The sequence below is a fragment of the Monomorium pharaonis genome, chromosome 1, assembly GCF_013373865.1.
Source record: "Monomorium pharaonis isolate MP-MQ-018 chromosome 1, ASM1337386v2, whole genome shotgun sequence".
In the NCBI taxonomy this organism is placed as follows: Eukaryota; Metazoa; Arthropoda; class Insecta; order Hymenoptera; family Formicidae; genus Monomorium; species Monomorium pharaonis.
The window spans coordinates 7,390,308-7,416,610 of record NC_050467.1 but is presented as its reverse complement, the minus strand read 5'-3'; the positions used below and the strand labels follow the sequence as shown (position 1 = coordinate 7,416,610).

Genomic DNA, 26,303 nt, shown 5'->3' with positions numbered 1-26,303 from the left:
TTAAGATAACACACTTTATGGGTAAGTAAACAATGCAAATAACATAATAATACATTATATAACAAGGATGTAAAGTCGGCTTTTTGTGCATTCGTGCCGTTACGTCCGTATTACATATCGTATTTTTTGTTATCGATATGTGGTCTCTTAAGTATCTTGGGTTTTCGCAAATTGACAGGTCAAGATTAGATTCGTGAAGCGAAATGATGTGTCTGTGCGTGCTGAAAAGTCTTTCGTCACGATTCACGTTATCTATTAGAGGACAAGAACTGTGCAAAATATTAAAATGCTGAAATTCGCAACTTTACTCACAAAAAAGTGACACGAAAGGAATCACTTTCGACGCACATGTAACAAAAAACATAATTGTAAACCGTAATAAAAATAACAATTTTTATATAAAAAATGTATATTTAAATTTAATATTATAAATAGATATTAATTTTATAAAAGAAGTACATTTTTAAATTGAGTAAATACTTTTGATAAATTTTTATATAATATTCGTGTTACTTGTTATTAACATATTTATCTTGCATTAAATTAAAATTTGCGAAGACCGTTTGCAAAATGTGTTAAATTCAGCACAAAACTTTTTACTTATAATCGTGTACTTTGTAATTAAAATCTCGATATGTAAAAGAGATGTAAATCTTGTCTGCTCAAAATTGAAAGCGTTTCGCGCTAGATAATCCACGCTTACATGTGTGCATACACATTTAGGGTACGTTCGGCAAAGCAAATCTGAGGCGTCTGGAGGCTCTGTTGACACATTCTGTCTTTGTTATTTACTGAAATTGAACAAAGATAGAATGAAGTAAGAGAGCACTCCAACGTCTCAGATTTGCTTTGCCGAACGCAGTATTACTGTTTCGCTTACTGTTCTGGATGTGTTTGTAATACAGAGAACGGAATTTTAATAAGAATTCTATAGTTTTCCGATATATGTGATGTGATAGAAATTTCACTATTTTCTATGCAAATAATATTGGAAAAATTGTGAAGAGAAACGTGTTTCCTTTCTACATGTAAAAACTGTTATTCGTATTTGTAATTGTCATCTAAATGGCTTCTCCGCGAAGATTAGTGTCCACACTGAAACATCTGTCACCACGACCACTACAAAGTGCTATAGCAAGTATCAGGTACGAAAATAACAAGATAAATTTGTCATTATTTAAATCGAATTATAAACGAGTAATGATTTGTTAGAGCACTTCCAAGTCCAAAAACTCCAGGTAGTCCAAAAACTCAGAGGAAAAGGGCGCAGGATGAATGGTTGTCACCGTTCAATATCGATACTCCTAATAGAGTCAAACTGCTCAAAGACGGTCTACCAAAAAAATGTCGTTCTGTACTTGGGACGGGTGCTTTCGGTACCGTTTATAAGGTACTCTACAAAGGTATCTTACTATAATTGTTTTAATAAACATTATTAAATGTAATACATACAGAAAAATATCAATCAATTCTAATAATCACTGCTAAAAAAGCGATACTAAATTTATTTTCTTTGTATCTTTTTGTGTAACAATAATCTTTGACAAAGTTTTTTTATACTAATCTTCAAATGTATTCGCCAATTTTTAAAAACTCATTACGCGCGCGCGCACGCTTCAAAGAATATTGTCAAATTTAACCAAAGAAAAATCAAAATAATAAATTAAATTTTTATTTTAACTATATATTCTTAAATTATTAATTTTTTTATATTAAATTATCATTATTATTAGAATATATTTTTAATAAATTTAATGCTTTAACAAAAAAATGTCTTGTCATGTTGTCTTTGTTTTTCTAACTTATAAAATATTTGAAATAAGTAATATTTGCTTAATACAAGTAATTCCCAATATTATATCTTTTGTGTATAAGAAAAGTCATTACGCAATGTTTTTTTTTTTTAATAACGATAATCTTTAACAAAGTATAATTTCTGAACAATATTAAAAGATATGCACAGTATCACAAATTTGAGAAAAACGTGTTATCACGTATTATAAAAATTTACACTTTTTTGAAGTGTATTATAAAATTTCATTTGAAAAACTCATCTCGCTTGAAAATAATAAACAAATCGAATATTTATTTTAATTTAATTTCCTTCATTGAAGTATTAAATTAACAGAATTGAGAATATATTTTGAAATGATTGAATTTATTGAACTTATTGAATTTATGAAATACTTGCAAGTAATATTTACTTAACTCAAGTAATTTATAGTATATATTTTTCTGTGCGAAGGAATAATAATCGCATGAGAAGCGACAAAATTTCATAAATACTATTTATTATTACTTTTTTGCAGGAGACCAAGTAGCAGCCAAGATAATTCCACGGAAACAAAACGATGATGAAGTAATAAACTCTGAGAGACATGCAACTGTTCTGCGACATGCCAACATCGTAAAAATATTGAGCGTAGAACAGGGCAGTAGCTTGTCGCTGATAACAATGGAATTGTGCGGCACGTCGTTGCAGGACAGGCTACAGGAATCGACGCTGCTGAAAAAAGAGCGTGTTTCTATTTGGCGAGACATTGCTAACGCCCTCCAATTTTGCCATAACTATGATATAATACATGCTGATGTCAAAGCGACCAATATCTTAATGGCAGCTAACGGCCAAGCTAAGCTCACCGACTTTGGTAGTTCTATATTGATTGACGAGTTGCACATTTCGAGGAAGCCACGAGTATGCACGCACACGCGCACACACACACACACACGCACGCACGCACGCACGCACGCACGCACGCACGCACGCACGCACGCACGCACGCACGCACGCACGCACGCACGCACGCACGCACGCACGCTCCCTCCCACACAAAACACACACACACACATACACACACAGCAGCAGCAGACAGACACAGACACAGTCATGTTCATATATAATTAAAAAATATTTAACTTTTCTGTTGGCCAGGGTACACCAGGTTACGTGGCACCGGAAGTGCTTCGAGGTGACATACCTACGTTCGCCAGTGATATCTATTCACTTGGAATTGTAGCGTGGCAAATGTTATCTCGAGAAATACCTTACCATGGATTACACGTCCATACTATCATATATATTTCTGTAAAAGGAACACGTCCCAAAGACGAAGCTCTTGATGACGAGTTTACTGGAAGATATAAAGAACTATACAGAGCAGCATGGTCACAGAATGTTACAGATAGACCTTCACTCGATAAAATAATCAATAGACTTGATCTTTTATAACCTTGGTATTTAACATTTATTCAATCAAAATTGAACTTAAACTTATAAAGAAATCTTACTTGCGATAAGTTAAGTTTAATGCTTAATCACATTTTATTGGTATAGAAATAATTCAATGCATTTGAGATGATTCAGGAATCAGTTTTACGTATCCGGCATTTCGCCACCAGGCACCAACTGTAATAGAATAAATAAATTGTGAAAATTTATGTCTCGTTCCATATTGATTATGTTAGAAATTTACGAAGCGTTGAATTCAGAATTAGAATGGAGGATTTAAAAAATCCTGAAGTAAATTATCAATATTTTTCATTGTAATCTTTTTATGTTTGCGTAGGACTTATATGTCCCAATTCTTCAAAAATTTATATCTTCTGCAAAAATAAAAAAGATAATTTTTCATTTAAAAAATAAAGAATAAGACTCTTCCTTAAAAAATCAACATCTTTATGAGTTTTGCCTCTTGATTTGCATGTCATCAAATACTTATAAAATAGAGTAAAAGTGATCTTTCACAATGGAATAAAATATATCTTTCACCATAAATTAAAATAGCAAGTCATTTTTTAATTTATTTTGAATACAAAATCTATACAAAATATAAAAGCTATACGAAAAAAGCAGGGTTAGGTGAATTAATACATTTTTTAACTAAATTAAGTTAAAAAAGTTAATGGCTTATAAAATTATTTTAGTCATGTTAAAAATTAAATAAATAAAAAACTCATTTAAAAGTTATGTTAAAATTAAATTAACTTAAATAAAAAAAATTAAAACTATTAAAAGTTTAATTTTGAAAAGTATTATTTATATTAAGTAAAAAGTCACGATTTATTAAAGTTAAATTACCAGAATAATTATAATATAGATCATCAAACATATGTCACATTTTATTTATGAAGTAAATTTATATGAATAACAAAATATTAGTTTTTATATGGGAATGTATTTTTTTTTACAATTTTTTGCACAAATTTTTAACTTAGAAAAAAGTTAATAAGTTAAAGTTTATGTAAAATAACTAGTTAAATTAAAATAAAACTAGTTAAAGATTAATAACTTCTACCTAATTATTTTTAAATGTTTATTTAATTTTTAATTATTTAAAATTAAGTATAAATTGTTAATCTTAATAACTTTATTACTAGCCTTTAACTTTTTAATTAGTTACTACTTAAAAAAAAGTTGCTACATAATTTTAAAATAACGGACTCAATGTGGCAGATCAAAATGTTGAATTTTATTATGTTCATATGTAAGCTGATTTATAAAGATTTTTGAACCTAATAAATTTGCATTAAAAATCCTAAAAATAAAATGATTATACATGGTAAACTAAAATGCTAAATCTTATTGGAAGTTGACATTATTTGATCCATTGCTTTGAATTTTAAAATTTTAATTACATAATTAGCAATCCTAAAAATCTCTAATATGAAATAAATTAGGTGCTAATTATACCTAAAAATCGAACAAACAAGAAAAGAATAAGATATCGTTTAATTGACCTACAGAAAAAGATTTAAATAAAGGTAACACTTCACTAATTTTTTTTTTTAATATGTATAAAGAATGAAATTCTGAGTAACTTGTTAGATACAACTACATGGTGGTTACATGTAGTTTCAAAGATATTCGACTTTAAAGTATACATACAAGGGGTTATAATAAAATTAAAGTTAATAACTTCTACTTAATTTTAAATAATTTAAATATCAACTTTAACAAGTTATTTTTCATAAACTTTAACTCATTAATGTATTTTCTAAATTAAAAATTTATGTGTGTAAAAAATTATAAAAGAAAGAATACATATAAAAACTATTTCTTTGTCATTTTATATAAATTTAATTTACAAATAAAATGTTACATATATTTGAAGTATAATTATTTTGGTAATTTAACTTTAATAAATCATGACTTTTTAATTTAATATAAATAATGCTTTTTAAAACTAATACTTTAATAAGTTTAATTTAATCTTAACATAACTATTAAATAACTTAGTCTTTTATTTATACCCTGCTAACACGTTCTCTGCACCACCTAGGTTTGCAACTTTCCATGCAAAACCATATTATATTGGTATATATATTACAATAAATGTAGAGCAGCATTATTAATTGCCAGGCCTATTTATAACTGTATATTTTCAAAACTGAAGTTAAAACCCCTAGCATAAAGTTGTACAGGGAACAATTATTCAGAAATTCACTCTTTATAATATTATAACTTTATAACATATTTAAAAAAAAAAGAAATCAACAAGGTGTTACCTTTTATGCACTTTACCAAGAAAATTTTTTTTATATATTAATAATATACAATAATAAACATATTCAATGAGAAAAAAAGGAGTGATTTTAAATAATAAAAAAATGAAATAAAAATAGGAAATAATAAATTTTCTATTTTTACAAATTTTTTTAATGTTTAAAAATTTAAGTGAAAAGTACTTAATCTTTAAAATATGTACAATCTGTATGAGACATCAAGTATACACTGGATCAAAATGACCCAGAGCTACTTTCAATGGTTGCTGCAACAAGAAAAAATTATTTGGACTGAAAAAATTAGGTACGTTACATTTAAACATTCAAGATTAAGGTCCAATTGTTCCAAAAAAGATATCAATAAATTTAGTTTAAAAACAAAATTTTATTAAAAATATAAAAATTGCTTTTACTAAAAAATGGATAATTTTTTCAATTTTCAATATTTTTAAGCAAAAATATGTGTAATAGTGCATATTTCAAAAGATATTTAAGCAACCAAATGTGTAATTTTTTGAAAAATTGACAGCACATTTTTTAATATCTAATAAAAATAAGAGAAAGAAGGAGGTTGAAACTATTAAGAGATGGTGCAATAGGTTCCAATTTAACCATTTCTATGAAAGATATTGCAATACAATTTTGGAGAGATTATTTTGACCTACAGTGTACTTCAAGAATTAAAGCTATATTATGAAGTCAACTCTAAAGATATCTTAAAATTAAGAAATATTGGTAATTTGCATTAACACCCTCTCAAGTATTATATTACTGATAATGACCATAGTAATATTGCTGCCATTGAGAAGAATCTGATCCAATTTTGTAACTCTACGACCTTCTGGTGTTGCCTCACTTTCTGTTACATCTTCCAGCAGCATGTTGACAAAATCATCAAATCCTTGTAGAGTTCCTACAATTTCCTTGTCATTTTTCATAATAATATGTATCCGAGAACCAATACATTTGTCAACCAGTTCTACAAGTGATAATATAAAGCGCATAATATAACCAAATATTACTATCATACATAGTTTTTAAAATATATAATTCTTTTTACCTAAAGGCAATAACGTAGATGGATTTGTGCTAACCGAAGTGGCCATGATTTATATATTAATGATACAATTATACGATTTATCAAAATATAAATTGCTTCAATTTGTTTCAATTCGAAAACTGTTTACCACAAAGTAGAATACTTCATCTACTTGTCTACTAAACTAATGAGGGGCGCGTTCAGCTGTTCAGCAGGGTGGCCAGCCGCCAGTATAAAATTGCGGTGTGTCGCCATCTGCAAGCGTTTCGTAAGGCCAGATCTACAATAGGTGTAGTAAGCCTTAAACCTTAAGCCCTAAGGACCAATTATATTCTTCTCATACTCGATTATAATTGGTCAATTTCTTATGGCATAAGGCTTACTACACCTATGGTTTGTTCGCGTCGCCATGCCCCGACATGATCCTACTCACTCCAACGCATTCTAATAGGTTGGCGTCATCGGAATCAACGTATTGGAGTGCGTTGGGGTGAATAGGAGCATGTTGGGGCATGTGACGCGAACAGACCTCTATTGTAGATCCGGGCTAAGGTGCGAATTCATGCCTTTGAGTATATATACATGGAGAAGGAATGCCAGCACTGAAAGTGGCTTAGTTTACATCGTGCATTTGATACGCCAATAAATTTTCAACTTTTCTGTAAGAACAGAATTTGCGAATACGTTTCTCTTGCAAATGAATTCAAGAATCGAGCCCCAGGTACCATATTCGTATCAAATTCGTACTAAATATTTAGTACGCACGATGTAAACGCTGCCGGATCAATTTGGTACGAGCGTATCAAGTAGGAGTATCGTACTAAACTGATACGCGTACCAAGTGATACAAATGTCGATGTAAACGCATAAAACGCATTTTAGAGAGAATTTAGCAATTGAGCATAACCTCAGTGCTAAAATCTAAAAACCGGTGTGAAAATGTCTTAGTAGGAGACATCAACATGAATTAAATTTGTATTATATTTTTTACAGTTGTAACGTCCCAGCGTCCGGAAAATTTTGTCCAAAAGTTTTCTCGCGAAACTTGTCCAGATGCATGCGCGCTGAGTTACCTTACTCAGTAATACGTTTCTATGGCTCATTCTTACTTTCGTTTAAGTCGTCATTATATAATAATAATAATTCAAATATTAAGCACTTAATCGTACTTTAAAATTACGTACATATATATATCAAAATCATATATTACATATACGTATACTTTAAGTTATCTGGCATTATTTTAACTCTCTTATCGATACGAACGCATAGGCAACCGGATCGTTTAAACTTCTAAATTCTTACTCTCGTATTGCTTATGGGTTCGTCGAGGATTAATTAACTGTAAGATAAATAAGAACCGGATATTTGTAAAGGCCCTTGCACGTGCACTGTCGGATGATTAAAGAAATGATATCTCGTCAACTGAATCCTCAAAGATTCAAACGGAACGGTTCTAAAACAAAATCTGCTATTATCAACACGACGGCGACAGGATGTCGCGCCTAAAGAAATACAATACGAAATTAATCCGCGTAATATCCGGACTGCGTGTCGGAAGATCAGGTGAACCATAGCTAGGCATTTAACATAAACAGTTCGTAAGATATATCCATTTCACGTTGGCGACGAGATGTCGCGCCCAAGAAATAATTAAGATTGATAAACCGGCGAGATATTTGGTAGTGAAAGCGATCCTAGCCGAAAAGTATCCCGGATCAAATGATCGACGAAATCCTAGACGAGATATCTCCGATAAACATCCGCACACGTGCAAACGGTCTCACGCGCCTTATCAGCGACCCCCGAAACTCGGTTCCCGCCAAGCCGCCGAATCACTCCCACTCTTACCGACTCTTGCGCTTCGCGCGTGTTCCCTACTCCGGAGCGCTAGCGGCCGCTGAGCGCAGCGCCGATTTTGCTCGATCCCTTTGTCCGCGCCCTATTTAAACCCGCGCACAGACGCCGGATCATTCATTCATTCATTCTCTCATTATTTTTCGACACTCGTTCAGTACTAATTCAGCGATTAAGTCAGTCATTAGTTCTCGGTCACGCGTCACTCTTCAATCTTCAAGTTATCTGCAACCTCTCTCGTACAGCTTCGCGATCAACTCATTGTTAATTAAGTTAACCAGTGCGTGCTCCGACAGACTGCTATCACCAACATATCTCTGCGACCATCTTCAACCGTCAACCTACATCAACCATCTAATTATTAGTGGACCAAACTATCGCTTCAAACTATATTATAACTCGTGAGTACTAATTAATTATTGTTTACTTTCGCTCCCTAGAATATTTTCCGAAATTGAACTGTGCCATATTATAAAGAATCCTTTCGATAAGGATTAATTGTCGACTTCATTTTCCAAATAATTATAAACAACTCCTCTAGGTACAACCCTCTCCCCTCCCTTGTGCCGCGATGAATTCTACAACACCTAAAGTGAGTAGACTCAGTGATTAAAACATCGTCGGTGAAATTAGAAAAGCCGGTATATTCGTGCTCAACGAAACTGTAGATTCCGCTAGCGAGCGTTCTATCGCTTGCCAGCGATATAAGTTAGTTAATCATTCACAAGCACGAATATACTCGACGGCCCTAATTTCCCTTGACGCAGAAAGATGCTTAACTAAGCGTTCACTCGCTTAACCAAGCGTTTATTTGTAGACCATCAAGAAGAATCGCCACCGCGCTGGGAAAAAGAAAAGAGCAAAAATCCTCAAGGCTCAACAAAAAGCCCTAGAGCGGGCTTTCGAGGAGATTGAGAATTTCGTGGGCTACCCGCTGGAACACACCCCCCTTCCTCCTCCAGTCACAGACGCTCCGCCAGGAAGAGCAATCTCTTCCCTTGATCTGTTCCAAGAAGACACCGTCCCTTTGGAAAACTATAATCAGTTAACGTCTAACGCGCCCGAAATAATCACGCTTAGCGATTCCGATCACGATTCTCCGGAGTTGGAACCTTTAGATCCAACTGCGGAATACCATAGCGATGCAGTAGCACAGATTATTATATTTCCGCCAGAAAATTAAGTAATACATGTAATAATCCTATACGTTGTTTTATTAATAAATATATACATATATACATATATCCAAATTTCTTAATCTTAACTACATCAAGGTCATACTAACCAAATCCCACAAGATTTTCCATCGGCAACAAGCTCTCGCCATACCCGGGTAGAGTTCGTGTAAGCGGGCTGCCCGAAATTCGAAAGGAGAGCCCCCGCGTCGGTCAGGCGACCGAGGCGTCGCGACGCACACATTGAGAAGAAATATCCCTAGACCCGGACGTTACAGTAGTGGTCTTAATTTTGGTGGCAGCGGTGGGATATGAAATTTGGAAGTTGCCTGTGAAAACCGAGTAAAGACACTTTTATTGAATATCTTTCACACAAATCCCTTTAATAAATTCATTTTTCTTTACACCTTTAAAAAATGGCTCATAACACACGATCACAAAGCTCCCGTGCTTCCTCTGAATCCGGAGAACTCTCCCAAGTCGAACTAGAACACATAAGTAGAAAAATAGCAGATAAAGAAAAATTAATTCTGGAACAAGCTCAGGCTTTAAAAATTAGACAAAATGAATTGGATAAAAGAGAGGCCAATTTGAATAAAGAAAAGAATGCCGCCGTTGGCATTGACGGACTAAGTGCTGTATTAAATACATTAAGACAAGAAATAGCTTCTCTAAAAATTTTACCTCAGCAAGTCGAACAGCTTTCTCAAAGAGTCAATGATTTATTAGTGTTGCCAAATCCTGAAGTTTCTCTGGGATCTCCTCAACGGGGTACATCGCCTCGTAATCCTGACGTAAATCCTGGTAGTCCCGTCCGCTCTACACATTCCTCCTCCGATTTTACACCGCCTATTCGATTTAAAGATGTGGTAGACTCCATTCCGCGCTATGATGGACATAAGCCTCCTGTATTCCAATTCTGTAAAATTTGTGAGCGTGCTCTTAAACTTATTCCTTCCCAACAAGAACAATATTTAGTTCAATTAATTATTAACAAACTTCATGGGCATGCATACACAGCCGTTGAAGGCATGAATTTTTCAACCATAATTTCTCTGACACAACACTTAAAGAAAATATTCGGCCCAAATAAATCTTTAAATCAATACAGAGGAGAACTCGGAATCTATACATGTTACCTAACGAAGATATTTTCAGCTACATAGAAAGAACAAAAGAACTAAGATCCGCTATTATAGATGGTGAAATGAATTTATACGGCACACTCCTTTCGCAAGATGAAGACCGAATCGATCAAGATATATTAGAAAGTTTTATTAACGGATTACCAACAGATTTATTAGTTCGCGTTAGACTCGAAGGCCATTACGGAAATTTAGATGGAGCCATAGCTTGTACCATTCAATTATCCAAAACTTTAGAAGCAGAAGCTCGAAGGAAAAGACACTCTTGTCCAATCAAATCAAATTCTGCCCCTCGCGTGGACTTTGCAAATCGCCCGGCGCAAAACCTCCATTCTTTTGAACGTAGAAATGATCCGCCCCCGCAGCCGAGGCCTTTAAATTCTTCGATAGCGCCGTTTATTAAACCACTTATTCCCGGTCAACCAGGACCTAATGCTCCTACTGAAAAGGTGTGCAAATATTGTAAGCATGCTGGACATCTTATAAATGAATGTCGGAAATTAGCATACCGTCGTTCTCTCGAAAATGCATCTGGCACTTCAACGTATCGGCCGGGAAACGCGATGAGCGTTCCGGAAAATCAGGGCGTCCGCCGGGATGCGAGCCAGACAGGGCGCCAAACAGACACCAAAACCGTGCGTTTTCAGCAAACCCCTACGTCCATCCCCACTCCATCGAGCTAAACAAAGAATTCAATTACAGTAAAGCTCCAGTAATAATTTTGTCTTCTCCGAGCCTAAGTTTCAATTGCACTTTCATGATTGATTCCGGTGCTGACGTGAATTTAATTAAGATAGGATGTATCAATCCTTTGGTAACTATCGATAGATGCAATAATACGAGCCTACAAGGAATCTCTTCTAATTCAGTGACCACTCTAGGATCCTGTTACATTCAGATACTCGGAAGAGAGACCGAATTTCAGGTAGTCACCGACGACAACCCTCTCCCGCAACACGGTGTCTTAGGAAGCGCATTCTTACAAGATCACAACGCGATACTCAATTTTAAAAACAAATGTCTTGTCTATAACGACTCATATATACCTTTCGCTGAATCAACTTCTATGCTTTTGCAGCCTCGCTCAGTAAACCCTTTTTACTGCTATATTGCAAATCCTGAAACAAAAACAGGTTATATTCCTCCTCAAGAAATTGAGAACGGGATCTACTTAGGTGACGCAATCGTTACTAATTCAAAAGGTAAAGCCTACCTTCCAATTTTTAATACTACGGAGCAATCTCTTCAAGTGGAAATCCCTGCCGTAGTCCTACAGGAATATGACACATTTGATACCCTGGATTCCTCCCCGGGTGTTGCTGAGGCAACCACAGGTCTTCGTGTCGATCCCTCTCCCTCCACAAACTTCTACGATGTTGAAGAAGTCCCCTCTGATACTCAAGAAGGTCACTGTAAAACAAATTCTTCTTGTAATCCTATCGCCCCTCGAGAACAAGCGTTAATTAACGTTCTATATAATAACTTTAATATCTCTGCTACCGAATTGCCCGGTAATCGCGTCGATTCTATTCTACAATTATTACGAACCGATCATCTTAACTCCGAGGAGAAAGATAATTTGGTCACGTTAATTTCTAAATATCCTGAGAGATTTCACCTTCCCACTGATCATCTGGGATACACGAACGCTGCAACTCATTCAATCCCCACTATAAATGAAGTACCAATTCACACAAAACAATATCGTTTTCCCCCTATTCATAAAGAAGAAATTAATAAACAAGTCGATTCTTTACTCAAAGACGACTTGATCGAATTCTCTACTTCCCCTTATAATTCTCCTTTGTGGATCGTCCCTAAGAAACCCGATTCAATGGGTAATAAAAGATGGCGCATGGTAATCGATTATCGAGCTTTAAACGAAAAAACCATCGGGGATGCATACCCCCTTCCGAATATTACCGATATTCTTGACCAATTAGGAAATGCAAAATATTTCTCCGTGCTAGACTTAGCCTCCGGCTTTCACCAAATCCCCATGGAACCGAAAGACGCCCCTAAGACCGCTTTCTCAACACCTTATGGTCATTATCAGTTTAAACGCATGCCTTTTGGTCTTAAAAATGCCCCCGCCACATTCCAAAGACTAATGGACAACGTCCTTTCCGGCCTGCAAGGTAATGAATTATTCGTTTACATGGATGATATAGTCATCTACGCACGCTCTCTCCAAGAACACGAGATAAAATTCGAGCGCCTAATGACACGTTTAAAGGAGGCTAATCTTAAACTACAGCCCGACAAGTGCGAATTTTTGCGAAAGGAAGTAGCTTACCTAGGGCATATTATAGGATCCGACGGAGTCAAACCAGATCCAAACAAGATCAAAGCCATAACAAACTTTCCACGTCCACGAACCGCAAAAAACATCAAACAATTCCTGGGGCTGGTCGGCTACTACCGTCGATTCATTCCACAGTTTTCTAAAATAGCAAAACCATTAACAGATCTATTAAAGAAAGATAAACAATTTGTATGGCTAGACGGTCAGATAGAAGCTTTTAACGCTCTTCGAAAATCTCTTTGTACAAAACCTATTTTGCAATATCCTGACTTTACTCAATCTTTCATTTTAACTACCGACGCATCTGGTTACGCCATTGGTGGCGTACTCAGCCAAGGTAAAATTGGAAAAGACTTACCCATCGCATATGTATCGAGAATCTTAAATAAGGCAGAACAAAACTACTCGACCATTGAGAAAGAATGTTTATCCATAGTTTACTGCACAAATCATTTCCGGCCGTACCTGTATGGTAGAAAATTTACAATTATAACAGATCATAAACCACTAGTATGGTTACATTCTATTAAAGATCCCTCTTCCAGATTATGGAAGTGGCGGACTAAATTAGCAGAGTACGACTATAATATACAATATAAAAAGGGTAGTTTAAATAACAACGCAGATGCTCTATCTCGAAATCCTCCTCCTGCCACAGTGTTACCTCTCTCGACTAGAAATCCATCTCACCTTTACTTCCCTGGCGAACGTTTAACACTCCCCGAAAATCAAGCACTGACTATTGAGAAAGTCGACGATAACTCTATTGAATATTTTAGCCCCGAATCTGAAACAGAAAATGAAGACGACGATGAATTAGATATTCTATCACTTGCGGATTCTGTCCCTATCGGAACTCAGAATGAAAACGAAACTAATATACGATTGAACATCGTTAACAGTCGCGAAAATTTATTGAAGCAACAAGATAATATCGTGATTTTTATTTACGTAGACGGTACTCCTTTCGACAACGGCGCGAAAGAATTAATTCAAGCCGAGTTACTACCAGAATACTGTGACATAATGTACGAAAGAGCTAAAGTCACGTCATTTAAAAATAGAACATTGATTGCTTTACCCATAAAATTAGACAATAAAACACTAATAACAGTCGACAATGTAAAAAATTGTATGCGAACATTGTTGGATGTTATAACTGAATTGCAACTTGGATCTTTTAGTATTCGGAGAACAGGAAACCTTGATGAAATTCCCTGGTCATATATACAAAAACAATTAACGCGGTATTTTAGTGAGATACCTATTAACATAACTATTTGTAGAGATTTAATTCGTACTCCGGAAATTTCCCAACGTATACCTTTAATTACTGAGAGTCATTCTTCGGCTGTAGGTGGACATAAAGGTGTCACCAAAACGTATAATCGTCTCCGCCCTCATTATTACTGGAACACAATGAAAAAAGACATTCAAGATTTTATACGAAAATGTCGGCAATGTCAATTAAGAAAATTAACTCGCGTCAAAACAAAATCACCTATGATTATTACCGACACTCCTGGCTCAGCCTTTGATAAGGTTTCCTTGGACATCATGGGACCCCTGCCTATAACAAATAATGGCAACGTGTATATCTTAAAAATGCAGGACTTATTAACTAAATACTCTGTCGCTGTCCCATTAAGGGAAGCCACCTCGTCGTCCATAGCAGATGCTTTTGTAAAAAATTTCATATGTGTGTACGGAGCACCAAAAGCAATTTTAACCGACCAAGGAACAAACTTTCTTTCCTCATTAATTAAAAAACTCACTAAAAAATTCAATATAACTCATTTTAAAACTACAGCTTACCATCCACAATCTAACGGTTCTCTGGAAAGATCCCACCACGTCCTCACGGAATATTTAAAAAGCTTCATCACACGGAACAACGAATGGGACGAGCACGTAGCATTAGCCATGTTCTCTTACAACACGAGTGTCCATGAAAGTATCCAATACTCTCCCTTCCAGCTAATATTCGGCCGTATTCCTCGCACTCCAAGTTCCCATCCTCCCCTAGAAGAAAAGACAAATGAGACATATGAGCGATATTTAACAGACCTGTTTAATAGATTACAAGATACACAAGAAGAAGCAAGAAACCACCTTGTAAAATCTAAACAGCGTAGCAAACAATATTATGATAAACGGGTACACCCGTATAAATTCAATACCGGCGACCAAGTCTTTTTACTAAAGGAACCACGAAGAGGAAAATTCGACGACCAGTATACAGGGCCGTATAAAATTCTGGAAATTTTTCCCCATAATAATGCTAAACTTCTTGTTCGGAACAAGCCCCGCGTGGTACACTTAGATAAACTTAAGCTAGCACATATCGATCCCGGATAAACTAATATGATTTTGTTTTACAGGTATTCTTGTTCCTTGAGCCGAGCTCATTTTCCACAACTCACCAAACCACGATCTCGCTAAATCAACGGCGTGGGATTACACGTGGTCTTATGTCAACACTTACAGTAGCTATTACTCCAAGTTTTCGACATCGATAATTCGGACTCTTTAAATACTTTTAAATATATCTTGACTAACTATATAATAGTCATACTTAGTTATAATCAACTCATATTCTCGGGCGTTAAGTTCTATTAGAGCATGAATAATAGAATCACACCGACAAATCAGAGCGTCCCCAACCTTTTAACACTAGGTACTGAAAAGTGCCTTTCTTTTGTCACGATTCTTCACTCGTCTCAGCCAGTCGCTTGCTGTCTACCTTGTTTTTATAACTCCGATTTGATTGGTAAAACCTCCGTTTTCCGGGTCCTGAACACCCATCTTCTTACGAACGGTCCATATAATCCGTGGTGCTGCGTCTTCTGCAAAAATTTTACGATTAAAGTAAGACGGGCCAGTGAATGCTCTTGTTGCTTGAATAATTACTCTAAGGTAGAAGAACGATTAGAAAAGAAAGGACTCGACATTAATAGTACATATTATCTATTTGATAACGTTGAGGAAGAGCTCTTACACACCGCCCCATTTCTCCTCACTCATAACAAGGAAGAGTGAAATGTCCGAAACTAATCCTATTGCAGATAAATGTTTGTTGACTGCCCGAGTCTTTAGAGAAGACGTTCATAAATATCTGTGCGTCTCCTGTGACGTTAACGCCCGCTTACGAAATCCCATAAATCAGCGAGAACCAACCGACCTTTCAGTAAAACATTATCTTGCGCAAGGATTACGCGTACGTTACCGTTGCGAGGAATGCTTAAAGGTTATCACTAAAGAAAAACCAGTCGAGGAATGCTCAGTTTGTTATGCTAAACACACTAAATTGATCACAAAACTCGACGCCGAAGGAGCTCAGACCGGAAGCACACGATTTATGTACAACGTACACTCTGACAAATTTGTATACTTATATATATAGTCCTGAAATAGCCGGGACCGCAAATGTAACACAAACGATAATCTCGATCTAATATGCTTAACGACAACTAGAATTGTTAACAAGTCTACCTAGCTCAAATAACGATTCATGGGAATGTGCCCTACTAATCCGACTCTGCACTCTTTTTCCGGTCCAGTCGAACCAAGTCTGCATGAATATTTTGAATGGATCAGCAGCGCGCAATGTACCGCGTCCCTATTTTATAAGCATCGCATCGAAAAGGAACATTTTCTCTGCGATAACTGTTACTTGCGAGCTGCCCCGGAAACGCGCACGTTCTATGAATTAAAACTACGACACTATATCCACATTGGATATGGAGATTGTCGCGAATATTGTACTCTTTGCAACGTATTGTTAGCCACTCGCAGCGCTCTGTACGAGTGTTCCGTCTGCATCCGTGTGTTTGAAGGATACTTACGCCACATCGAACAAAGCGACGACATCCCCTCCAACCTTGAAGAAGCTACCATAGTAGCCATCTCGGAAGACCGCGTCTGCTAAATTCAAATTGCCATCCTCAGTCCTTTTCCACAATCTTAGTCGTCAGGCGTGTATTCTTTCCACACGCAACGAAGCGTATATTCGCACGCGCTGCTTCGTAATGGCCGAATGCACAAACGAAGTGCAGACTTCCGACCATCTTGGTGGAATGTGCCTAACGTCCATCAGGATCGTCAACAAGGCTAATCATCGACCTATATGCCTAAAGTGTTTTAGCCAGATTGTTATAAGTACTAATGAATATAAACTAATTATTACTCACCACTTAACGAACGGTCCTTTCAAGAAACATTTTTGCATGTTCTGTAAAGAGGATGTCGTGAAATCACGCCCTTGTGAGGAGTGTTCGCGATGCACCCAAAAATACACAGACCTCCTAAAGATAAACGCAAACGTTAGATGGGGAAACGTGATTTTCCATTTCGATATTTTCTCGGACAAGTTCGAGAAAATAAAAATTAAATTATAGAATGTCAAAAGACAAGATATTAACAAACCTTTCAAAGGCAAGATGCGTCAGGGTAGGCGCAATGATCCATCGAGAAACTTTGGAAAGGCATTGTTTAAAATGCTTCACGCTCCTCACAAACGGACTTGATGATCACGCCATGACTCATCGACATTACTTGGTCAAGGGACCGTACGATTTTCGTTGTTCCCTCTGTAACAAAAATCTAACCGTTAACAAACAAATTGAAGATTGTAAAAAATGCTTCGACAAATGCGCTCACAGATTAGCGGAAATGATCCCGAAGGATCCTATCTTTGAACAACGAAATTATTACTTTGACCATTATTATCAAACATTTAGATACACATAATTAAGTATTGCGTATAGCTTACATATGTAATCAACCATTATATATATATATATATATCTCTTATACACATATACATTTCTAATTATTGCATATATTTCATATTATATCTATATATATATATAACCACTGCATATATCTTATATCAAACTATATTATATATATATAATTAATCGTTATGTATATCGCTTCTGCAAATTATGTATTCTTTAACCACGTATAATTATATTTGTATTGCAGATAATGTTATTCTCTACCTTATTTCTTTTTGTTCCCTCCGTTTATGGACTTGTCGGATTTGATTGTGGAGGGCAACATATGAACATTACCTCTGTGTCTCTGCTCGGTGTTGGTGATTGTGAATTAACATATCACACCCCCAACCACACTGATGTCTACATCCAGCTTCTCCAACTCTCGGAATACAACTATGCTGAGGTCATCCAGTGCAAGGTCGAGATCTCTAGGACAGTCCAACGCTGCGGATGGAACTCCCACGTTTCCTCTGTAATCAACGGACGCATGGAGTATCTCTTAGAAGTCGGATATCCTAAATGTCTACGCATGTTTCAAGATGGAGTACTTACCGTGGGTACCTCTGGGCCTATCGACGGATTGAAGGCCAACTCCACCACTGCTCGCAGTATCATGCTGGCAGGAACCTTAGACCCTGATGGCACCTGTCACGGGACACAATACTCCGATCCATACGGCACCTGGGAGAAGGTCTTCGTCGACGCCATCGTCCGCATTTCCCTGAAGTCTTCATATGTATCAGTGCACCTGAACTCTGGAAAAATCATTCTGAAATCAGGAACCGTTTGCACCTTAAGCGATGGTTTCTGCATCGATTCCGAAGACGGGCACACATTCTGGAAGCCTATGCCGACTTCGTCCTGCAACTTTCACCAGTATGATGTCCTATACGAAGGACAAGCTACTAAAACGTCTGACACTTCTGTCTCCTCTTCGCCTACGGTTTACAGTCTGACAACAGAGGAAATCACCTTCGCACTAACAAAAACAAGGGAGCAGCCCCTGTGCGGATACACATTGCTGCGCACAGAACACCCTAAGCTGTTTATCCTGAAAACCACTAAGGACAACGCCTTCGCCAAACGAGGCGCTATACCAGTAAACAACTTAGACATATTCACCTATGTGAATTCCAAGTTCGTCTATGTCGAAAAGCACATACGAAGTCAGCTGCACTCATTATACTACAACGTTATGCAGCAACGATGCGAGTTAGAGAAGGAAGTCCTCAAGAACACTCTTTCTCTTGCCACTCTACAACCAGACGAATTCGCATATAAGCTGATGAGAGGACCTGGATATATGGCAGTTGCTGCTGGAGAAACTATCCACATCGTGAAGTGCATACCTGTCGACGTGACAATACGTCGTACAGAAGAATGTTACTCCGAGCTTGCCGTAACAGTACGGAACGTCTCACTGTTTATGACTCCAAAGTCACGCATTATTACACGGACTGGAACTCAGCGTGACTGTAGCTTTGAAGTACCAGTAATGTACCACATCGAGGACACCTGGATACAGTTCACACCAGAACCACACGTGAGACAGATGCCACCTCAACAGCTGAAACCACTAACATCACTAACATGGAAGTACGCCACTCCAGGACCACTCGCCATCAGCGGGATCTACTCTCAAGCCGACATCGAAAAGCTGAGGGACCACATTATGTTTCCTGCCGAGAAACCAGCTTTATTAAATATAATGGCCCGTGGACTATCCGGACACACCATCCAGGATGGCGCTGTCTCTATATACAACCTCCTCGACGAAGCCTCGCTTAAGAAGATAGCCGAAAGTACTGCTGCCCGAATCTGGGGTGGATTCATTACCTTTGGATCTGCTACGGCTGGAGTTCTTGGCGTGCTCATCACAGTGCGCCTCATCAAGCTGGCGATTGATGTTGCCATCCATGGATACGCACTGCATTCCGCTTACGGATGCAGCCTCTTCGTCCTAGGAGCTATTTGGAGCTCTCTCACCAACCTGCTGCTCTACCTGGCTGGAAAAACAACAAAGGTTGTAAACAAGGAAACATCAGCTGATCCTGTCAATGCCCTGCCTTCCCCCACCAACGACAGCCGAGACGCAGAGAACATCAACGCCCGCTCCACAACCGTAACAAGCGTAAATACATACGAACCAATACCCGTAATTTACACTGACTTAAACGAACGTTTACGGAGCATAGAACAAATCTCTCCGAAAACTATCGAGATTCGTTCTAAATAAGGGGGGGGGTTGTAACGTCCCAGCGTCCGGAAAATTTTGTCCAAAAGTTTTCTCGCGAAACTTGTCCAGATGCATGCGCGCTGAGTTACCTTACTCAGTAATACGTTTCTATGGCTCATTCTTACTTTCGTTTAAGTCGTCATTATATAATAATAATAATTCAAATATTAAGCACTTAATCGTACTTTAAAATTACGTACATATATACAGGGTGTCTGGTATTTTTTTATGGGATTTTTATGAGCAGGTAGAGCGCATGAAACTGAACAGAAAAGTCCTTACCGTTTTTCCATTTTCGCAATAGTTAACAAGTTAGTGACTTGTAAAATTTTCTGTATTAGCCCGGCCTACCGGCAAATGCAAGCGCGCTGAGCGCCCGGCCGCGGCGGCCGCCCCTCCTTAGCGCTTGAACCTTGAGATTGCTAGGCACGCGGGAGGAGTTGTTACAACAAGCAACAATGACTACGCACAAGCGACGTGTAACGCTAAATTCTCCCTTTGAATTATGATAGTTCCTTACCTTTTTTAATGAAAATAAAATTTTCTAACGACAAAAAGTATGTGTGTACGTGTACATACATGTGTACAAAAAATATCAGATCTAATGCTTAAAGAAGTGATTACTAAATTTATTTTTTAATAAATAACGATTATTTTTAATAAAAATTTTTTTTTTCATGATAGTCTTAAACGTCGTAAACTGTCATTATAAATTTTAAAAGAAGCTGTTATCATATGCTCGAAACAAAATTTATGCTTCTTCAAAAAACATTAGAAAATTTTATCGATTAAAATGGAAATGACAAGCAAATAAAATGTTTGTTTCAATTTTATATTTTTAATTAAAAATTAAATAACTAGGATATTTATATTTTTAATAAAATTAATCCTAGTAATAGATTTATAATACACGGAAAAAACTTTATGGTAAAAATTACTATGGTAAATAGTAAACACGGGCCAAGGAGGAATTATGAAAATTTTTATTATGTTTTTCATCAAATTACGACAATATTTACACTACTTATATGATATAATTCTCTGAAATTTCTTCTTACAGTTCGTGGTTACTATCATAAATAATAAAATCATACATAATTTTACTATAAAATTTTCTCCGTGTAAATTTAAGAATATATGAATTTATTAAATATTTGAAAACTTATAAACAATATTTATTTAATTTAAGAAAATTTTAGTTTGTAGTGTGTGTGTGTGTGTGTGTGTGTGTGTGTGTGTGTGTGTGTGTGTGTGTGTGTGTGTGTGTACGTGTGTGGAGGGGGGGGATACATACATACACAAGCTAAAGAATAATCACAGTTGTGACAGGAAAATGATTATTCTTTAATTCAAGAATTGGTTTATAATTTGTGTGTAATTTGTGTGTGTGTGTGTGTATGTGTGTGTACATACGCGAAAATGTTAAACATTATTTGTTTTATGTAAAGTGTGGTGTTTATTATCAACAGAATACTCTTTTCAGTCATTAAAGATAAAATAATTATTAAAAAAAATACAATTAAAAATGAATAATTGATTTTTAAACTAGAATCATATTTTTTTACGTGTACGTGTATAGTAATCAGCGTAAATAGTAATAGTGATATAAAATCGCGGAACTAAGGCATAATCATTTTCCTGTCACAAAGTGATTATTCTTTAGCTCGCGTATGTATGTACAAGGATTAATTTTATTAAAAATATAAATATCCTAGTTATTCAATTTTTAATTAAGAATATAAAGTTGAAACAAACATTTTATTTAGTTGTCATTTCCATTTTAATTGGTAAAATTTTCTAATGTTTTTTGAAGAAGCATAAATTTTGTTTCGAGCATATGATAACAGCTTCTTTTAAAATTTATAATGACCGTTTACGACGTTTAAGACTATCATCAAAAAAATATTTTTTATTAAAAATCATTGTTATTTATTAAAAAAATAAATTTAGTAATCACTTCTTTAAGCATTAAAACTGATATTTTTTTGTACACATGTATGTACACGTACACAAATACTTTTTGTCGTTAGAACATTTTATTTTCATTAAAAAACGTAAGGAACTATCATAACTCAAAGGGAGAATTTAGCGTTATGCGTCGCTTGTGCGTAGCCATTGTCGCTTGTTGTAACAACTCCCCTCGCGCGCCTAGCAATCTCAAGGTTCAAGCGCTGGGGAGGGGCGGCCGCCGCGGCCGGGCGCTCAGCACGCTTGCATTTGCCGGTAGGCCGGGCTAATACAGAAAATTTTACAAGTCACTAACTTGTTAACTATTGCGAAAATGGAAAAACGGTAAGGACTTTTCTGTTCAGTTTAATGCGCTCTACCTGCTCATAAACATCCCATAAAAAAATACCAGACACCCTGTATATCAAAATCATATATTACATATACGTATACTTTAAGTTATCTGGCATTATTTTAACTCTCTTATCGATACGAACGCATAGGCAACCGGATCGTTTAAACTTCTACTTTTCTTACTCTCGTATTGCTTATGGGTTCGTCGAGGATTAATTAACTGTAAGATAAATAAGAACCGGATATTTGTAAAGGCCCTTGCACGTGCACTGTCGGATGATTAAAGAAATGATATCTCGTCAACTGAATCCTCAAAGATTCAAACGGAACGGTTCTAAAACAAAATCTGCTATTATCAACACGACGGCGACAGGATGTCGCGCCTAAAGAAATACAATACGAAATTAATCCGCGTAATATCCGGACTGCGTGTCGGAAGATCAGGTGAACCATAGCTAGGCATTTAACATAAACAGTTCGTAAGATATATCCATTTCACGTTGGCGACGAGATGTCGCGCCCAAGAAATAATTAAGATTGATAAACCGGCGAGATATTTGGTAGTGAAAGCGATCCTAGCCGAAAAGTATCCCGGATCAAATGATCGACGAAATCCTAGACGAGATATCTCCGATAAACATCCGCACACGTGCAAACGGTCTCACGCGCCTTATCAGCGACCCCCGAAACTCGGTTCCCGCCAAGCCGCCGAATCACTCCCACTCTTACCGACTCTTGCGCTTCGCGCGTGTTCCCTACTCCGGAGCGCTAGCGGCCGCTGAGCGCAGCGCCGATTTTGCTCGATCCCTTTGTCCGCGCCCTATTTAAACCCGCGCACAGACGCCGGATCATTCATTCATTCATTCTCTCATTATTTTTCGACACTCCCCAGACAGCACATGTAGATTATGAGAACGATAATAGGATATTGCGAAAGTATATTGCAATATTCGTATAATATTAGAGATACGTCTGTGATATGGCGAGTATATATTCATAACGTACTATGTCCGCGTTGCCTTATCCCATAGAATTTCGCTGGCAGTTTATGAGAATATACCGAATATATCTTAAGAATGTTATACGTATGTCTAAAGTATATCTTCAGTATATTCACAATATGTCTACAGTATGTTCACATTATATGGGCTCATGCATAATGAGAGGAATAAGGAACAAGGAATTAAACATACAGAATTAGCAAGAAGAAATAAGAAGAGGAATTAATCATTTCGCACATCAGGAAGCTATCGCAAAAAATGAAGCGTAATATCTGTTGAATACGCTGGGGTGCTTTGGGAAATTATGCTCAGATAATTGTAGGTTATAACCTAAATAATATATGTATATATACAATATATATATATTATTATAGTTTACGTTACTATATTATATCTTATGTACATACCAGAGTTATCTGGGCGTAATTCCTGAGAAAACCACGTTGTCCGTGAGTTCGTGTTCGCACGTTCACACCCTACACTTCACCACGTGTCTGCATCACACGGCAGACGAAAATGCGTAACGTTACAGATCATAGATAGCGTTGACATGATTCACTTTCGATATTACGCGGATATTTTGGAAATATGTGATAGATATACATGAGATATATCATAGGATATTTTATGGATGTTTTGAGTATATTAGATATAATCTCAGTATATTCAGTAGGAGTTGCGAAGTTCAGTCGCTATATTCTAAGTTTATCTTGAGGATATATCAAAATGACATTCTATTGAGACGTTATATGAATGTTTTACGTATATTCGGTATGATCACAGTACATTACGTATGAGAGTATAATATTCGTACGATATCTGGTGCTGTCTGGGTCGTTCAGTACTAATTCAGCGATTAAGTCAGTCCTTAGTTCTCGGTCACGCGTCACTCTTCAATCTTCAAGTTATCTGCAACCTCTCTCGTACAGCTTCGCGATCAACTCATTGTTAATTAAGTTAACCAGTGCGTGCTCCGACAGACTGCTATCACCAACATATCTCTGCGACCATCTTCAACTGTCAACCCACATCAACCATTTAACTATTAGTGGACCAAACTATCGCTTCAAACTATATTATAACTCGTGAGTACTAATTAATTATTGTTTACTTTCGCTCCCTAAAATATTTTCCGAAATTGAACTGTGCCATATTATAAAGAATCCTTTCGATAAGGATTAATTGTCGACTTCATTTTCCAAATAATTATAAACAACTCCTCTAGGTACAACCCTCTCCCCTCCCTTGTGCCGCGATGAATTCTACAACACCTAAAGTGAGTAGACTCAGTGATTAAAACATCGTCGGTGAAATTAGAAAAGCCGGTATATTCGTGCTCAACGAAACTGTAGATTCCGCTAGCGAGCGTTCTATCGCTTGCCAGCGACATAAGTGAACAAAACTGTAGATTCCGCTAGCGAGCGTTCTATCGGTTGCCAGCGATATAAGAACAAAACCGTAGATTCCGCTAGCGAGCGTTCTATCGCTTGCCAGCGATATAAGTTAGTTAATCATTCACAAGCACGAATATACTCGACGGCCCTAATTTCCCTTGACGCAGAAAGATGCTTAACTAAGCGTTCACTCGCTTAACCAAGCGTTTATTTGTAGACCATCAAGAAGAATCGCCACCGCGCTGGGAAAAAGAAAAGAGCAAAAATCCTCAAGGCTCAACAAAAAGCCCTAGAGCGGGCTTTCGAGGAGATTGAGAATTTCGTGGGCTACCCGCTGGAACACACCCCCCTTCCTCCTCCAGTCACAGACGCTCCGCCAGGAAGAGCAGTCTCTTCCCTTGATCTGTTCCAAGAAGACACCGTCCCTTTGGAAAACTATAACCAGTTAACGTCTAACGCGCCCGAAATAACCACGCTTAGCGATTCCGATCACGATTCTCCGGAGTTGGAACCTTTAGATCCAACTGCGGAATACCATAGCGATGCAGTAGCACAGATTATTATATTTCCGCCAGAAAATTAAGTAATACATGTAATAATCCTATACGTTGTTTTATTAATAAATATATACATATATACATATATCCAAATTTCTTAATCTTAACTACATCAAGGTCATACTAACCAAATCCCACAAGGTTTTCCATCGGCAACAAGCTCTCGCCATACCCGGATAGAGTTCGTGTAAGCGGGCTGCCCGAAATTCGAAAGGAGAGCCCCCGCGTCGGTCAGGCGACCGAGGCGTCGCGACGCACACATTGAGAAGAAATATCCCTAGACCCGGACGTTACACAGTACATGCTTAGTACATTCGATGTAAACGCGCCCGTACTAAGGCTTTGGTGCGCACCAAACTTAATACGCGTACTAAGGTTTTGACGATGTAAACTAAGCCAGTGTGTCCAAGATCTGTGCGAGAGAGAAAGATATATCATGATACTTGCTCTCTCTGCGCATGCGTCAAACGCTATATGTACAAAGGCTGGCATTGTATGTTTCACACACACATACAATTCGTAATTACAAGTACAAAAGTGCACAAGAAGTGTTGAAACTGCGGTGCAGATAATGATATTAACGCATGCGCAGAGAAAGCGAGTATCATGATATATTTTTCTCTCTCGCACAGATCTTGGGACGGGATTCATAGACCGATCTTAAGCTCAAGCATTGTCTTAAGTCTAGCTTCGAGCCGACTTGAGACTTACTTAACCAATGAAATAACAACATTGACGTCTCAAGATCGTGCTTAAGCTGGAACTTGAATAAGATTCGACTATGAATTCCGGCCTTGGACACACTTTTGGTCTACATGAAACCATAGTAATTCCTCCTCCATGTATATATACTCAAAGATTCATGCAGCAAGAAATTAGAGCACTAAAAAAGTAGGTATTCTTGGGTGCGTTCGGGGAGACACTATTAGCGCTACCAGCATCAGTCCATCTTCATTATTCATTAAAAGTAGAACAAGGATAAACTAATGCTGATAGCGCTAATAGCGTCT

General features: G+C 36.9%; 4 protein-coding genes across 6 annotated transcripts; 3 read left to right on the top strand and 1 right to left on the bottom strand.

The window, feature by feature from the left end:
• The first annotated feature begins 533 nt into the window (after positions 1-533).
• LOC105835131 (serine/threonine-protein kinase mos) lies at positions 534-3,770 on the top strand. Its single transcript, XM_036295371.1, has 4 exons — positions 534-1,145; positions 1,213-1,403; positions 2,310-2,695; positions 2,933-3,770. The coding sequence occupies exons 1-4, from the start codon at positions 1,066-1,068 to the stop codon at positions 3,227-3,229; spliced, it is 954 nt and encodes a 317-aa protein (XP_036151264.1). The 5' UTR covers positions 534-1,065; the 3' UTR covers positions 3,230-3,770.
• LOC105840868 (U6 snRNA-associated Sm-like protein LSm5) lies at positions 3,222-6,765 on the bottom strand. The gene is made up of 3 exons (XM_012687945.3): positions 6,563-6,765; positions 6,285-6,481; positions 3,222-3,406 (listed from the first exon to the last, which is right to left on the bottom strand). The coding sequence occupies exons 1-3, from the start codon at positions 6,606-6,608 to the stop codon at positions 3,374-3,376; spliced, it is 276 nt and encodes a 91-aa protein (XP_012543399.1). The 5' UTR covers positions 6,609-6,765; the 3' UTR covers positions 3,222-3,373.
• Positions 6,766-7,539: 774 nt separating this feature from the next.
• LOC118648867 lies at positions 7,540-10,054 on the top strand. 2 transcript variants are annotated; one of them, XM_036295366.1, is made up of 3 exons: positions 7,540-8,799; positions 8,940-8,990; positions 9,216-10,054. In XM_036295366.1, exons 2-3 carry the CDS (start codon positions 8,970-8,972, stop codon positions 9,579-9,581), a joined length of 387 nt encoding a protein of 128 aa, XP_036151259.1. In that variant the 5' UTR covers positions 7,540-8,799; positions 8,940-8,969; the 3' UTR covers positions 9,582-10,054. The 2 variants fall into 2 exon arrangements, with proteins under 2 accessions (XP_036151259.1, XP_036151258.1); XM_036295365.1 differs by having other exon boundaries at positions 7,540-8,990.
• Positions 10,055-24,174: 14,120 nt separating this feature from the next.
• On the top strand, positions 24,175-25,607 carry LOC118648868. Of its 2 annotated transcripts, XM_036295368.1 has the most exons (3): positions 24,175-24,427; positions 24,568-24,618; positions 24,954-25,607. In XM_036295368.1, exons 2-3 carry the CDS (start codon positions 24,598-24,600, stop codon positions 25,317-25,319), a joined length of 387 nt encoding a protein of 128 aa, XP_036151261.1. In that variant the 5' UTR covers positions 24,175-24,427; positions 24,568-24,597; the 3' UTR covers positions 25,320-25,607. The 2 variants fall into 2 exon arrangements, with proteins under 2 accessions (XP_036151261.1, XP_036151260.1); XM_036295367.1 differs by lacking the exon at positions 24,175-24,427 and having other exon boundaries at positions 24,459-24,618.
• Positions 25,608-26,303: the final 696 nt, after the last annotated feature.